The sequence below is a fragment of the Dipteris shenzhenensis genome, chromosome 23 (assembly GCF_047967505.1).
Source record: "Dipteris shenzhenensis isolate YYH24624 ecotype China chromosome 23, Dip_SZ_1.0, whole genome shotgun sequence".
Classification (NCBI taxonomy): domain Eukaryota; kingdom Viridiplantae; phylum Streptophyta; class Polypodiopsida; order Gleicheniales; family Dipteridaceae; genus Dipteris; species Dipteris shenzhenensis.
The window spans coordinates 27,122,224-27,139,402 of NC_141618.1; the positions used below are offsets into that span (position 1 = coordinate 27,122,224).

Below are 17,179 nucleotides of genomic sequence, written 5' to 3' on the forward strand. Positions count from 1 at the left end.
ATTGTGAGGGATGGGTTGATGGGAAATGGAGAGAGATGAGATGCAGAGCTGAGTAGTGAGAGAGGAGGGGTTTTGGATGAAGAGCTGGATTGTGAGGGATGGGTTGTTGGATGAAGATGCGAGTTGAGAGGGGCTATGGATGGGGGAGGGGATGGAGATGGATGGGGTGGGATGGGGATGGATGGGGTGGGATGGGGATGTGGAGAGAGGAGGGATGATGGGTGAAGCAGAGGAGGGCAACAGAGCAGGAGGAGGAAGAAAGAAAATGCTGACAGGGGAGATGATGATGAAGAGAGAAACAGAGAAGGGGAGGGGGGCATTACTTTTAAGGCTTTTTGTGCTTACACCTTAGCTGACATCAACATTATCCCTCTTTTCAACCTCTTCTCTTTCTCTCTTTCACAAACGGCGACACTAGTCTTCTTCTTCTTCTTCCTCTGCTCTCCCCTCCATAGCCACCCTCCCTCCATAGCCACCTCTCTCCTTCCCACCTTCCCTCCCTCCCTCCCTCCCCTCCCTCCCTCCCTCCCCCTTCGATCCACCCCTTCCTCCTCCCAATTTCCCTCCTTGATCCCGGTCCCCCTCCCTCTTCCACGCATGCTGCCCACGGCTCGCCCCTGCCCACGGCTCCGAACATGTCAGACGTCTCGTCCCTCCTGCCCGCTTCGGTTTTCCGGAACCTCTCCGACAAGCTGTACGAGAAACGGAAGAATGCGGCATTGGAGGTAGATTGCCTGATCAGAGAATCTTTGCTGCCGTTATTGGGCTCCGCGTACCGTGTAGTCTGGTTAATTCCATAGACTCCTGCTAGAGCAAGCGAGTATGAGCTCACCCGTGCAGATTATCCAATTGGGTGGACCTGCTGCCCACGTGAACTCTAGTATATAGCGGGAAAATTCGTTCTTCACCACAAATCAAGAAGACTCATGGCTGTGAAAAGGTTGCTGGGCAGCTTTCACGCACGCCCGGACACGTTTTTCGATAAACCGAATGGAAACTCAAAAGCAGGGCAGATTGTATGAATCCATTCAGCTCAGGAAGACCCCAATGTAGTTATTTCGTTTCGTTATTTGTGTCGCGAATATCGTTCGAGCCAAATAAGACTTATGTATAATTTTCCTCATTACCTGCATGCGTTGATGCCTGGAAGATTCTTGATCGTGAGTACTCTGTTCGACAATGTTCTTGGAGCGTTTCTAGTAATTTGGAATTTCCATAGATCGCTTATGCAAGGGTCGTCAAAGAAGGCCTGACGTGATTCAACCGAATTCGTTTTCCGTATGATGCAAATTCAACCTAAATCCTTGCTTTTCAATAAGAGATTTTTGTAGATCTGTTGTGCCAATTTCGACACTTGAGGGACAGGTGGCTTTCCAGGTGTTGACACAGTTTCGTATTGTTTCTTCTTAAATTCCTGACATTTGATCTAGATGGGTTAGCAAAACGAGTTTCTGATTTGGTCAAGTAAGGGAAGCTGACCATGAAATCGAATAGGAAGATCTGCGTCTTCGTCTTGAATTACACCAGAGGCAGAATCCTGAATTCTTGTATCACCAGGCCTTCTGGGCCTATGGAAAACCATTTCTAGTTCACGAGTCCAGTTTGTACATCCTTACAAGTCTCAATTATTTCATTGTTATCATTTGAATGGAAGTTTATACTTCAATTTCACCTCTCCTATTTGTCTGGATGAAGCACTTTGGCAACCTTTAGAGTATTCTGGGAAAAGCACTTTTCGCAATTTGCAGTGTGATGAATTTATTCACGAGGGCTACTTGGGCTGGTTCTTGGGAGGATGTCAAAGAATGGTGTCTAACCGAGAATTGACCTGACCTATTTGTCTCTGAGGTTAAGGTCTCTAACTGCCACCTTCACCCAGTAAGTGGTGAAACCAGCTATAGATACAACAACATTTGAATGCTTGGGCTATAGATTTACCTCTTTTTTCTTCACTTTCATTTTCTCTTTTATTTTCTGTGTAGATTTTTGGTCTTTAGAACAACAAAAAAGCTGAATTTGTATGATTTGACTTATTCTAGTCTTACAAAGGTATATATAACATTTGAATGCTTTCTACGTTCGTAATTTTTTCCTGGTTTGAAAATAGAGGTTTACTAGCACACCTGTCATATCAAGCACTTTGGAAAATGCATTCTCCTATGTGGCTCAAAATTTATTCTCCAAACTCGTGCGATCATTTATTTTAGGCATATGGGAGCTTGAATATATGATAAAGATGCCCACGTCATGGAAGTTTACCTTTAGCAACTCATGAAGTGTTTCTTTAGGAAGAAGTGCAATCTATATATGAAGTGCTACACAATTGGAGCTATTGCGGCACATGCATCAGCCCCTCAACTAAATACAGTAATTTAATCACTTTACTATTACACGAGGTTTAATCCAAGGAAAATAATGAAAAAAGTACGCACAATCTTAAATATGAAGTCTTTTATCTACGGTGTATCGGCCTTAGGTATGTTTAGAATGATTGAACTTAAGCTGAAAACAAAAAGGGGGGAGCTGAATAGCCCGTTTTTCTTTTAGTTTCAAAAGAGAGTTTGATTGAGTATGCTTGTGCTTTCTAAGTTAGGAATGTAGTTTTGCCTCTTTGTAGGAAGCGATACATAAATGTAAAGGGTCCTTTTAGCTTTTTATGTTTTAAATAAGAGAGAGAGAGAGAGAGAGAGAGAGAGAGAGAGAGATAATTCCAGTTTTTTGGAAGATTTTGTTTCTTGACTTGCTTGTTTATTTTTGCTTAATCACCTTCTTCCTTTCTTCTTTATTTCTTGTTTTCTTTCTCTTTTGTTTATTTGACGTATTTTAGTAAGCACTGGGTTTGCCCAAGAGACTCCGTGGGTCTTTAGAAACCGAGTATAGCTGCTTATGCTTGGGCACTGATGACGACATAAGTGTTGCTTTGCTTGCTAAGTATGTCTTCCTTTTGTTTGCCATAAAAGTTTTTGTTTAGCTCTTTTTTTTCCTCTTTCATTTTCTCTTTTATTTTCTGTGTAGATTTTTGGTCTTTAGAACAAAAAAAAATCTAAATTTGTATGATTGGACTTATTCTAGTCTTACAAAGGTATATATATATAAATACAGGATGGATTGAAGGTGTCAAGTCCTGTTGTCCTCATATGGGGATGCACATGTGGGGCATTGACCCTTCAATCTCTGCCAATCTCAGCAGTCCTCTTTGGCGACTTGATTTCTTGAGGACCAAGGTGGATTTTAGTAGATGATTCCGCCTGAGTCAGGTGAATTTACAGAATAAACATCGTCAACTTGCATGTGATGTGCTTTATGTAACTTCCTTGTGCTACCAGCCAATGTTATGGTAGTGCTACAAAGAGGCCTTGACCCACAGGAGAAGTTTCTAAAATATCAAGGAGTGGCTAGACCTAGTAATCTCATATTTAGTTGCAGTTTGAAGTTCCTTTGGCCTTTATGTATTGCGATAAAAATGTCAGCATCTAAATTGAAAAATATGGTCGAGAACTGCTTTGAATATTTTCATTTTCTCTGGCTGTCCAATAGCTTTTGATGGATCTGCCAAGAGGAAATGAATCTAATCCATGTGTAACGAAGGAAGGCAAATAGTATCCTGGGACATGCACCACTACCTTTGAGCGCAGATTTGTCAAAGGCCTTAGCATCCTTTTATAGAACTCTCTTTGTCCATATCTTTCACCATATTTTTTGTTCCTTCAGTCTCTCTTATACCATCTTTTAGTTTGTTGTTTCCATGTGGCTTTTTTAATTCAAACATCTTTTTGTGTTATGGTTTAGGTTGAGGGCGTCATAAGACAGTTGACTGCTGGTGGCGATCATGAAAGAATCTCTGCCATAATCAACGTGTTGACAAATGATTTTGCATTATCTCCTCAGGCAAACCATCGGAAGGTATTGGTAATTCCTGAGGATGTCTGTTTCATCTACCCAAAAAGACCCAAATCAATATTTTTTGTGTGTGGAATCTCAAACAAAGCCAGGATTGTTGCAACCAAAATTTGTAAATTCTATGACTCATGTATCACAAACTCTGTATGCTGTTTTGTATGTATGATTGCTGTCATGAAGCCATCAGACTTTGCATGCTGTAGGGATGGCTCAGGAGTTTTGATGACTGAAATACTCCGACCTAGAAATGATTCAGAAGGATCTGCATTAGTACTTTCTGTTTTTGGTATTGAAGAAATCAGAAAATCAGAATTCAGACAACATTGGTGTCCAAGCTTATCCTGCTCAACTGTCATTTTGTATTTCCCAGGGTGGACTAATTGGTCTAGCTGCAGCCACAGTTGGTCTGGCTGCGGAATCTGCACAGCATCTTGAGGTATGCCATCATCTTGACCCTCAAAAGTGAAGATTTTTAACTTTTGGCTCATTGTTATGTTGATCAAGATTCAACTCTGTACTGGTGAAAATTCGAAGCTTAAACTGTGGACTCTAGGTTCATATTTGGAGTATATTAAAATTTTGATGACATCATGCTTTCACTACTTGTTTTTGTTAGAAAAGACCCAACAGAGGGTACACGTAGCGGAAGACTTATAGTAATGCCCAAGAGCTCACACAGTGTGTGGTGTGGGTGTGGAATCAGAGACTTCTTTACTTATTTGCATACAATAGGTGTGCAGACTCATCAATAGACAATGAACCAACCAGATAGAGAAACCACCAAAATATATATTTCCGTCCACAACTATGGACACAATACAAAAGAGACAGATCCAGAGTCCCACCAATGGTGTGGTCCTCTGATCTTACCACAAAGTCCTCCTATCTGCTGGCTATCTCTAGACTCGAGTCCGCGTGCTCCACCCCGAGCTTCTGTAGACTTTCCGTCCAGATCCCTTCCACCTTGCTGTCTTTGCACCAGCCTAGGTGGGCAGCACTCTTTGCTAAGTCTGCAGCTCCTGTGTGCTCCCTTTACCTCCAGTGCTGAGGCCTAAGGCAAGCTCCGTGCTGCTCCTTTCTGCTGGTACTTGTGCTGCTCCAAGTGATGATTGAGTGAGGCTCAATGGCCTCTTTATATAGGCCCCAAGGGGGCTGGTAAAAAACCGACCAGCCTGCTACAGACTGGCCGACCAGTCTGTGGCTGGTCCAGCCCTAAAAGGGCACACCCCCCCAGGGCTTTTGGCCCACACTTTCAGGGTCCTTTGGCCCTCCTTTCAAGGCAGGTATTCAGCCTATAAAAGGCCTGGCTCCTGCCCACTGACAGCCACAGTTCCTGCTGCAGATCTGGGCCTGCACATCCTGCCATATCTGCGCCTCTGCCAGGTCCTCTTCCCAGCCACGTGTCCTGCGCCGTACACTGCTGATGTCATCGCGCCCTGCCAGATCAGATCTAGGGCTTGCTGTCCCCGCCTTCTGCTCCTTCCACAGGTTCCGTCCTTTGCAGCTTTCTTCTCTTGTGAGGTGCTGCCCATGTGGCAGCCCCCTCTCTCTTTCTTCTCTGGGCATCTTCTGCCCTAGGTCTCCCTCCCCCACGCTCTCCCCATTTGGGGGCTTACAGATGGGGAGGTGACCTTTCCAACACCCCCTCTCGCCGACACATCTCAGCCCAATGCCAACACGTTGATGAAGATGCTTCAGTAACTTCCTGGTCGTAGTCCTCTGGAATGTTTTGGTGTCGAAATCTTTTCCTGGCTTTTCATCCAGTGGCTCCTGCTCCACCAGGTCCGGTTCCGCTTCCGCACACCATCCTGGTACACATGTCCATCTTTGGTAGCACCTCCTGGCACCACCTCCTTCAGTCACATTCCCGCCTCTGAATTCGAGCAATCCAGCCGTCACGATCTTGCAGTCGTCCCCCTCATAATGAGTGAACAACCTGGAGTCTTCAAGGCACCATGCTCTGAGGGTCTGTTTCAACCCGTCCTTCCTTTGGCAAGGTCTGCAACCAATGAATATTTCCAGATAACCTGGACCATGAACTCTCGCTGAGTTCTCAAGCAGGTACTCTTCTGGCTTCAGTACTCTTTGTCCATCACCTTCTAGCAATCTGCGTCCAAGATTTGAAGAAGCACCAATACTTCCCCTTCTGCCTTCGAAGAAGGCCAATTCCTTCCAATCTCTTATCACCTGAGACAAATGAAGAGCAGAATCTCTCCACAGCATGCTATAAAGGCTCAAATGCAGAATATCAATACATACCAGACTGTTGTACTGCCTGAATGTTCGCTCTAAAAGCAAACTCTCATTGAGGCACCCACCAAGCGCTTGTGTAATCCTGTACTGTCCCCTTCTGAACTCCAGCATGCCATGAGACCCCAGGGCCTTCCATGGAATCCACCCTCGTGTCAGTGTCAACAGCCACACACCTGGAAGGTACCAAGCGCTCCATGTTGTCCTTCACCTTCACAAAAGCATCTGACTCCTCGTCGACCCACATCTCTATGTCAAACATCCTTACTGTGATTTCTGGATCAACATATCTGACCTCGGTAACGCTCGGTGATGTCACCAGGAACAACTCTTCGATTACCACATTTGCTTTGGTCTTTCCCTTTGAATCTGAGTCAGACTCCTGTTTGTTTTTTAGATCCGCCTTTTTCTTTCTACAGTCCTTTGCAAAATGTCCGGGCGTATCACAATAGAAACACTTCTTCTTGTGCTTTCTCTTCGAAGTCCCCTCGTCGTCAGAGTCATCTTTATTGGACTTGCCACCGTTAGGCTTGCCCTTTCCTTTGCCAGCAGAATCCTTTGCCAGCATCGCCTTGTCGTCTTTGTTCTCGTTGTAGAGCTTCTCCCGAGCTTCCTCCTGTAGCAGTAATGGACACAACTCCTCAAACGTCAGAGGTTTGGTCCTCTGTCCTACTGTCACAGCCGTAACAAAGCTCTTGAAACTCTGAGGCAATCTCCTCAGTACCATCAAGGCCAGATGGCATGAGTCTGTCTTCTGACCAATTGTTGCCAGCTGATCCCTCACCACCTTGACCTTCGTCAAATGGCTATGTACCGTATCTCCTTCTTCCATATCAAGATTGTAGAGTTGATGCTGAAGAAGCACGATCTGGGAGGTATTGTCTGTCTCGTACAGATCTTTGAGGGTGGCCCACGCCTCTACTGACGTCTCGGCCAGTTGGATATGCGGAAGAACAGAGTCCGCCGTAGTCCCTATGATTATTGCCAGGGCATGGGCATCTCTTTCTTCCCAGGCTTCAAGCTCCTCTCTGTCTACTGCCATGAGTACCTCCCCTTTACTGTCCACCATGTCCTCCGGCTTCGACTCCTCTCCCGTGGTCAACTTCCACAACTTCCGAGCCACTAAATGACTCCGGATCTTCACTTTCCAGATTGGGTAATTAGTCCTGTCCAGGTTCCCAGACTCTCCAAAATTAGGGATAGTGAAAGAGAGAAAACTGGGGGAGGAGGAAGGGAAAGCAGGGGCTGAAGAGGCTGTAGAGGTCGACATCTCTGCTGTTTATACCACATAGCAAAGTCAACCAAACTCAATTTCAGTAAACCAGAACTCTGAACGCACTTGACTGAACCTGAGTCACTCTCCTTCTCGCAAGGGCACAATCCTCGAGTCGTGGAAGTCGATTCCCTAGAGCTTTTGAATCAGGGTCGTCCTTCAGCAAGGTAGAGGCCTTCAGGCTCCCACACTTGTGAGCCTCCTACTTGGGCTCTGATACCATGTTAGAAAAGACCCAACAGAGGGTACACGTAGCGGAAGACTTATAGTAATGCCAAGGAGCTCACACAGTGTGCGGTGTGGGTGTGGAATCACAAACTTCTTTACTTATGTGCATACAATAGGTGTGCAGACTCATCAATAGACAATGAACCAACCAGATAGAGAAACCACCAAAATATATATTTCCATCCACAACTATGGACACAATACAAAAGAGACAGATCCAGAGTCCCACCAATGGTGTGGTCCTCTGATCTTACCACAAAGTCCTCCTCCTATCTGCTGGCTATCTCTAGACTCGAGTCCGCGTGCTCCACCTCGAGCTTCTGTAGACTTTCCGTCCAGAACCCTTCCACCTTGCTGTCTTTGCACCAGCCTAGGTGGGCAGCACTCTTTGCTAAGTCTGCAGCTCCTGTGTGCTCCCTTTACCTCCAGTGCTGAGGCCTAAGGCAAGCTCCGTGCTGCTCCTTTCTGCTGGTACTTGTGCTGCTCCAAGTGATGATTGAGTGAGGCTCAATGGCCTCTTTATATAGGCCCCAAGGGGGCTGGTAAAAAACCGACCAGCCTGCTACAGACTGGCCGACCAGACTGGCCGACCAGTCTGTGGCTGGTCCAGCCCTAAAAGGGCACACCCCCCCAGGGCTTTTGGCCCACACTTTCAGGGTCCTTTGGCCCTCCTTTCAAGGCAGGTATCCAGCCTATAAAAGGCCTGCCTCCTGCCCACTGACAGCCACAGTTCCTGCTGCAGATCTGGGCCCGCACATCCTGCCATATCTGCGCCTCTGCCATGTCCTCTTCCCAGCCACGTGTCCTGCGCTGTACACTGCTGATGTCATCGTGCCCTGCCAGATCAGATCTAGGGCTTGCTGTCCCCGCCTTCTGCTCCTTCCACAGGTTCCGTCCTTTGCAGCTTTCTTCTCTTGCGAGGTGCTGCCCATGTGGCAGCCCCCTCTCTCTTTCTTCTCTGGGCATCTTCTGTCCTAGGTCTCCCTCCCCCACGCTCTCCTCATTTGGGGGCTTACAGATGGGGAGGTGACCTTTCCAACAGTTTTCTGCTAACTTAATGGACAGTTAATTGGCTAGACACCCTCGAATAGCAAAGAAAATAGGATACTAAATTGAAGAGGCCGGTTGGCATCCCTCCTACGGTGGATTCGCCTGGATATTAAGGAGAACGCTATTAACCTTCCCTCATTCTGTGTGAAAGCATGATGGAGGATGAGTGAAGAGAACGGCTAGTTTACCACTAATAGTGGGATTTTAACGTCTTAAGCTAAAATCGTTTTAAGAAGAGAAGTTATGTGAGCTTGTCACCTTTTACTTCCTTCATAGTAACTCAAAACTTTGCCGGAATTTCACCTTCTAGTCTTCGCCTTCCATATCTTCTTGTGCACCTCAATATTAGCATTGCCAGTCAGTCTGCTCATATCATCTATAAAGAAATCCTAATGAATGCGTTCCTCCCTTGCTTGAACGAGGTCTCTGTATCTTCAAATCAGCTGCCTAGGAGGTGAGGGATCACTACTGGCTGATTTAGTGATACGGATACTGCTATATGCGGATCACATAGTACTCATATCATCTTCAGCAGAAAGTAAGAAAGAAAGAAAGTTTATTAAAGTCTTCGGAAGACCGATGGGTCTATGAGATTGTGAAAAACTTGGTACAAACGAGCTGTGGTGGTGGAGCTACTAAACGAGCATCCACACCAATGCAAAATGCAAAAATGCAAAATGGTAGTACTAAGTCCTAAGTACAACATAGTCATGTCGATGGTCGACTATATATCAATCTCATCATCATCATCATCATCATCATGACATCAGGGTGGATGAGGTAATGGGGGCATGAAATTGGTGATAGAGTGTTGTCGGCCACTCACAGGTGCAGCCCTGGCACGTCTTTTGGTCATAGCTTTGCGTCTAATCACGGCTACCGTGACCCTTGTCGGTTGGGCTCCGACTCTAAACATGGAGGTGATGTCCCTAAGTGTGATATGTGTGTCAACCCTTTGTTTGAGTTGTCGGGTCACTGGCTTTGGGTCATGGTCATGTCGAGGCCTCATCTCGTGGGGGTCCATGTGATGTGGCTGAAAAAACTCTGTGATAGAGCTTTGAGAGGGATTAACCAAGGAAAAAGTCTGCTCTTGTCTCTGTGATTGAAGTATCCTCTTGCAGTGTCTAAGTACCTCATGAATGAAACCTGCCAAACATCGCTCGTCTGGGTAGGAGAGGAATTGGGCCAAAATCCCATAGCTATCTCTGAAGAGGCAGTAGAAACGCCCTCGGATCTCATGGTAAATAGGACACCTGAAGAATGAAGTGCTCCTCTATCTCAATCTCCTGCATGTCACATAATGTGCATATGTGCCTCTCCTTGGGTAGTCGCTTTGCTCTGCCGCTGTCGTTACGAAGTCTATGTGAAGAGCCCGATAGAGATCCTCAGTGAGTGGGGTAAGTAGATCTGCGTGTATCGTGGGGGGTCAATGAAACCCTCAGCTGCAATATGTAGGAAGTGATCTCTATAGAAGCTAAGCTTCACTGGGAGTTCACTGGGTCCCAACCAGGTCCGAAATGTGTGTAGCTGTAAGAGATCCTCACGGATAACCTGGTTGACCTCGTGTGATAGGAGGGGAGAAAACGGAGCATCCATACTGTATTGGAAGGGAGGTAGTCTATCCATGTGGAGCCCCAGTCGCTCAAACCATCTCTCTGTGCGTGCATACTAGCACCTCTGGTCCCCTCCTACTGCAAGTGCCATAGAAGAGGATAGTGCTAGCCATGGTAGCCTGCTACACCTGATTTGGTGAGGAACGGATGGCTTACCGCGAATCATCCGTGATAACATGAGAACCTGAACCTGTAGTTGCTCTACACGGGCCCACTCTGTATCCGACAAGTCTAGTACATCCCCTCTGGACGGACCAAGGAGTCAAAAAGCAACCCCTTGGTCCGTGGATCCTGAAAGTGCGAGCGGCTCTCTAGTCTGGCCAATGAAACATATCCTCTGCTCAAGCATGCCTACATCGCGGGTCTCATAGTGAAGATGGGTCCGGAAAAGACAACCCCAAGATAAGTGTATGATGAAAGTATATCAATTGGTGACCAATTAAATGTGAACTGCTCCTGGTGCATGACGGCTCCAGATGTATTGAAGATCATAACCTTGGTTTTACCCAGGTTGACCTTCAAATCATGAGACTCACAAAAGGACTGTAGTGCGTCAATGTGTCTCTGGAGCCCCTCTGCTGAGGAAGACGAGAGCCACACCATCTGCGTAAAGCAATATTCGGATCACGTGCCCACAAGATAGCAACCTACCCCCCCTGGGTCTGCATTATTGTCTTAAGCTCGTTAATGTAGAGGCCAAACAAGGTAGGTGATAATGGACACTCTTGTTTGACCCTGATAGTGCTCATGATCTCGTCTGTCCACTCAGATCTTGCCCGGACTCTGCTTGAAACTCTCTCGTAAAGTGCCATGATAGCCCAAATGATCTCCTGGTCATAACCCAAATCTTGTAGGCGCCTTGTGAGGTGGGCTCTCGGAATTGTGTCAAATGCCTTGCGGAAATCCACAAAGCAACAATAAATCCTCTGCTTCCTGTCCTCGCCTCCTTGATGATATGTCAGAGGGATTGTAGAGACATTTGGAGGCCTTAGAGGTGTTTTGCAGAGATAGAGAGACTTGATAGTAACCTTGGGAAGACTAAAGTTATGATCTTCAACACCTCGTGCACAGTACTGTACCGACAGCTTCACTTACTGAGGTGAGCCACTGGAGATAGTGCAGTCTTACACACACTTGGGGGCAGTCTTCACAGGGTCAGTTTTCAAGATGGTCCATGCAACCAAGGCATGACTCACATGAGGATAGGAAGCTTTGGTCCGACTAGAGAGGTAATGCTTTTAGGTGCACTGCCACGACCCACCGATGAAGGGCTGGCTTTTCGATCGATTGCCATCTATGCAGCGCCTTTTTGGGGGTGTGACCTCTCGGCGACAAACTTGAGGGGATTTGAGAGGCTACAGGTGATTATGGGGTCTAGGATGGTTTCCTAGGTTCGGAGTAAGCCCTTAGTCCCCCATCAAATAGTATAGGCAGAGTTCACCATGACACCACTTTAGATTGATGCCATTTTGCAGAGAGTGACATTCCTCCCCAGAGTTTGGGCCTTACCCAATTGGAGACTATTGAGGCTGGCACGGGAGTCACCCAAATGGTTAGCAGAGAGTGGGGTTAGCGTAGCATGGTATGCATGCATGCGTACCCACATGGTTTGCTAGTCAGGGTATTCAGATGGACCGTCTTCCCCTTTTTCAGTATAGGATGGGTGCACCACCCGAGTTGATCCCACGAGATGAGATTAATCGTATCATACGGTCTCCTCCAGCTCCATACGTCTCGGACTTAGGCGGGGACCAGGAGTTCTCCACAAAGATCTAGTTCTATTGCAACCACATCTTGAGAGTATCGGAGGATGGACTCATCATAGACCCCTGTACCTAGAGGACAGAGGAGTTTCACATGCATTGAAAATTGCCATTGGGCAGACGCAGGTCTCCTCCCATCAATTGAGGATTGAGGCAGGGAAAGCTGTAGGCACATCAAGAGGGCAACATATATGTAGGTTATGCTCGATGGCGGAGGTCGAGAAATAGGAGCACTTCTTATATTCTTGCCTAGCCTACTATGGGGTCTGAGGATGATACCATTGCCTCTTTCCAGAGGGTTCCACTCCCACGGTTGATACATTTCCATGATCACATCTGCGTTAGGCTCTATGTGATTGAGATGTGACGGCACAGAGAGAGACTATTGAGATAGATCAGATAGCAACAGGAGGTGTCTGCGCCAGAGGGGGCCGAGATGGACCGCGAGCATAGTGCCATGTCATGGATTTCGCTGCATTTGAGTCAGCTTCAGGACATAGTGGGGTGGAGGAGGAGGGGCTAGGTGACATGAGGGCAGCGTGGATCACTGGGGAGAGACGAAGCGACGCTGTCGAGCCAGAGACGTAGAGACCACGCACGGCATAGTGAGGGACGAGAGCACACACGATTGAGGTCTGGTCTATCTCAGCTCTCCTCAAAGGAGCCTGCCAGAGACGAGGTGTCACTTTTGACATAGCCCATCTGATGCAAAGGTCGAGGAGATCACGTCCTTTGCCACAATGAGAGATAACTCGATAGACGTAGTTCCTAGACATCTTTGTAGCCCACCGGAGAGCCACCATGGCACCGGGTTTCGGATTTTGAGTCTCAGTTTTCAGTTTGAGTCTTGAGTTTTGAGTTTGAGCTCTTGATCTCTTTAGCTTAGCATAGCACGCAGCAAGGGCCCTAGCGCATCCTTTGCTCCAGCCAACAGGCTCCAGAGGTTGTTTGAGTTTCTTCTCTTGATGTACTTTGTCCAATAGGCCTGTGAGGCTTTCCGAGGACGTTAATATATCTTTCTTTCTTTCTTTCCCTCTCTCTCTCTCTCTCTCTCTCTCTCACTCTTGTATTTCTTCTTTCTTCCTCATCTTCTTCATCATCATCTCCTTCTTTTTGTTGTTGTAGTTGTTTTTTTGGGCTGGATGTTATACTTGGTAAGTACTAGATTATCCTAGGGATTTTGGAATCTTTTGAAAGTACTTATACCGAGAACAAGTTAAGTTTCACTTCTACTTTTAGCTTTGTTTCATGCTACACAGACACACAACACACACACATGCACGCACACACCTTTGTTTTTCAATTCATTACAAAATTTTTAAATTTGTACGGTTGTATGTATTCTAGCGTCATGAAGGTATATTTTTCTCACTTTCATGGACATGCAAGTTCTATAAGAATTTTCATCTAGCCGTTGGCCAAGTGTTGTGCTTTATTGATTCGTGTGTATGCATGAACATCTATCTTATCATCCAAAGCAAGGAGCTCCAAAGTCCATTTTCTTTTAAGTCTTAAGGTTGTACTATTTTTGAATACCATATGGTTTTAGGTAATGTTTTGCTTTGATATATGTCCCCCCCGTCCCCCCTTTCCCTTCTCTTGTTTTCTTGTGTTTGTATTGGTGTGTATTTTGTTTCGTTAAGTAACTTAACGTATTCCTCTCTATCACAATTACCCCGTCTTATCTCTTGCACACTTTTCACCGCTGGTGGGGTCAAATATGCAGCTTTGAATCTTCACAACGGTCGAGTGAAAGATCTTGAGGGACTACGTATTGAATACATTGCATATGGAATAAGTACTATGGCCCCAATCTTAGCAAAGCTTTTTAACAAAGTGGTTTGTGCAAGGGTTTCCCTCACACCTGGACCCTTAACACTATCACTCCCATTCACAAGAAAGGGGATCACATGAGATTGGGCATGTCATGTCCAAGATCTATTGCTCGAAGAGCTCTAGGGACTCAAGGCCGAAGGACATGTAGGCTTGATGGAGAGGCAAGCTTTCGGGCTCATCACGCGACTCTAGATTACATACTCACTGAGAGGTGTCATCGAGGAGGCCAGAGCAAGAGACAGAGGGTTTATTGCTGATTTGTGGACTTCCATATATCATTGTACCGACTACGCATTCAAAGTGGGGGGTTGAGAGCATACCCAAAGAGGGTCACATCTACACTCTATGTGATCGGTAGGAGGTTGAGTCTGAGGAGCACATTGCTTTCAAATGCCCTGTGTACTACGAGATCTGCGTTTGCTACCATTGTCTTTTAGGGATGGTTTGGAGCTAGTGGACCACACACATTGATCTTCACCAGTGCTCTATCACAGGTTTTATGCCAGCGCACCCTCGTACATCAATAGGATTTCCCGTGGGCTTGCTCCTCCCACTAGTATCCAGAGGATCGTCATAGAGATGCCACACCACTGCTCAAACATTTTATGTACTAGTGTTCCTAGCACTTGTCTTGGGTGTAGATGCCTACATAGAGGCTTCACCTATTCGCATAGTATGGTGAGGCAATTCGGGTCTTCTTGTTCGTCCCTCCCAGTCTTTATATAAAACAGTTTTTGTATACACAGTTTCATATTCTTGTGGCATATCGGATTGTTTTCATTTCATGCAATTTTGAAAGTTGTTAGAAACAAACGATCTGTTCTAACATTTGGTATCAAAGCGGGTCGTGACAGTCATTTTGCGTGTAGCCTGAGTGTTTCTGGTCATGCATGAGAGATTGATTCACCAAAGCAGTGTGAAGGGTCAGAGTTTCTGAGATTTTGGTTTGTTCAAAGTGGTTGCAATGGATTCATGGAAGAAAGATAAGTCAGAGAGTTCCATTCTGAGGTTTGATACGAGGAATTTTGCTGCATGGCAATTATCAACTCAGCTTCTTTTTATGCAAAAAGGTCTATGGAGTATCGTATCGAGTACAGTGAGCCCAAAAATTATCATTGTGGAAGAGAGGAAATCAAGAGGCAACTGGCATCTTGGGTAAAGCCTTAGGCCCGGAATTTTTCCATCATCTTGACCTCTCGCAGAACGCTGCTGATAATTGGACTATCGTAGAAGCCCTATTTGGCACAAAAATGGAGCACTCAAAGTCGTTTCTAAAACATGAGCTGTTCAGTTTTCAAATGGGTGAGTCTGAAAGTTTGGGGCATGTTTAAATCGATTAGTCTTTGTTGAAGTAGCTCTCTGCTCTAGGGTCCAAGGCAGATGAAGATCTCACTCTCTGGGACCTTCCCATGAGAGCTGCCTCCAGATCTAACGAGGTTCTTTCAGGTTCTCTCGGCTGAGGGCTCCTTCAGTGTCTGGTCTTGGTGTTAGGGTCCATAGTCGGGTTTTCTTGTAAGCCAAAAATCCATAGTAGTGGTGAGGCAGTTCGGGTCTTGGTGTTTGTCCCTCCCAGTCTTTATATAAAACAGTTTTTGGATACGCAGCTCCATATTATTATGGCATAATTGAATTGTTTTCATTTCATACAGTTCTGAAAGTTGTTACAAACAAACGTTATGTTCTAACCGTCAGCATTGGATAAGGTCTAAATCTTGTGGGTGGAGCTGCTTGAAGAAAAGCGACACTAATCCAGGAAAGGTAGTGCTATTCCCGGAGAAGCTTGGCCTTCAAGCGAGCTGGCTTCTATAGTTGGTGCATGATCCCAAAGATAGCAGGCTATCAATAGCATAACCCTCGTATTTAGAGTTATGTGCTAAGGATCGCTGAAGCCAGGCTTATAAATACAAGCCAGGGGCTCAATTCAAGGGCTTGTATGGCCGGTTGGCCTTAAAGGTAGTAGGTTGGAGGTTGGGCATGTGGGATCGGATGCATGACCTGACCCTCAGTTGGACTATCTTCCTCCTCATGGTCTAGACCTAAGGCTCTAATGTGGTTCTTGTCTAGAACCTATGGCTGAGCGGTGAGTATTTACTGTTTATTCACCGCCAATAGGCTCCCCCTCTCCCTATTTGCTGCTAGAGGCTGTGGGCTGCTGAGGCTGAACTGAGGATGCAAATACTGATGAAGAATGAGGGAGGGGGAGTCCTTTATATAGGTTTTGGACCCCTCCTGCTGTGGGTCCGACTGCCTGATCCGGGCCAGCCTGATCTGGGCCAACCAGCCTGCTGGCCGACCCGCCATGCGGGGCGAGACTGGGCCTGCTGCTGTTTCCGGCCAACCCTGAGGCAGTTGGGTACGGCTGTACCTGTTCCGCCTGCTGTACAGCCATGTGGCAGCCCTGGATTGGCTGCCAACCTATTCTGCCGACCTGCTCATGCTGTTGCTGGCATGTATTGCTCACATCAGCTGCCTTACAGGCTGCCCCGTACCTGCTGCTGACTGTGCAGGCCAGGTGGCACCTGTGTGGCCATGTGGACCTGTTCTGCTGTTGCAGACTTGCTGTCTGCTGCTGTGGGCTGCAGGGTTGCCATGTATACAGCCATGCGATGGGCGGCAGATGCCCATGACACTCTACTTGGCTGACCATTGTGTTAGAAACCGAGGTACTGATCTCTGAACCTCACCAACAGCAGAGACATCTTGTCATTCACAAATGATATGCATACGCACACACTGATCACCATTCAGAGAATAGAGAAGGTATAGAGAAAGAATGCAGATGAGTATTTGGCCACAACTGTGGGAAAGACTAGAGCTCAAGTGAGCAGCAACTTTCCAGTGGATGCGGGGCTAAACAATTGCACAAAATCTGACCAAGACCAAGGGGGCGCCCCTCCCCCCCCTCTTCTCTCTCTCTGTCTCTCCGTGCACTGGCAAAGTAGGCTTCCATGGATAGAAAGAGATGAGGGAATGCCCTCTATTTATAGGGAGGAGGCTCCTTCAGTCTGTGGAGCTGACCAGCCAGTTGCAGACACAACCAGCCATCCAGGCTGACAGGTGGCTGACCTAGGACCGACCTGGGCCAGGATAACCCGACCAGACTGCCGACTGCTACAACCCCCTGGACCTGATCTGTTTGGGGTAACTGGCCTATAAATAGGCCCTACTGCTGTGCTGCCTACGAGCGCTATGACCCACTCTTCTTCATCTTGCATGTCTTCATTAGTCAGTGTACTCACAACTATAGAAAACAAGTAAGGAATTGG

The 17,179-nt window shown here is 46.7% G+C and overlaps 1 protein-coding gene across 1 annotated transcript in view; it reads left to right on the plus strand.

The window, feature by feature from the left end:
- The first annotated feature begins 578 nt into the window (after positions 1 to 578).
- LOC147887191 (ARM repeat superfamily protein) overlaps positions 579 to 17,179 on the plus strand; it is a 53,883-nt gene continuing 37,282 nt past the window's right edge. The window contains exons 1-3 of the mRNA XM_087394168.1: positions 579 to 725; positions 3,790 to 3,903; positions 4,271 to 4,336. Of these exons, the coding sequence (XP_087250294.1) occupies positions 636 to 725; positions 3,790 to 3,903; positions 4,271 to 4,336 (270 nt within the window). The 5' untranslated portion in view covers positions 579 to 635. The remainder of the gene's footprint in view (positions 726 to 3,789; positions 3,904 to 4,270; positions 4,337 to 17,179) is intronic.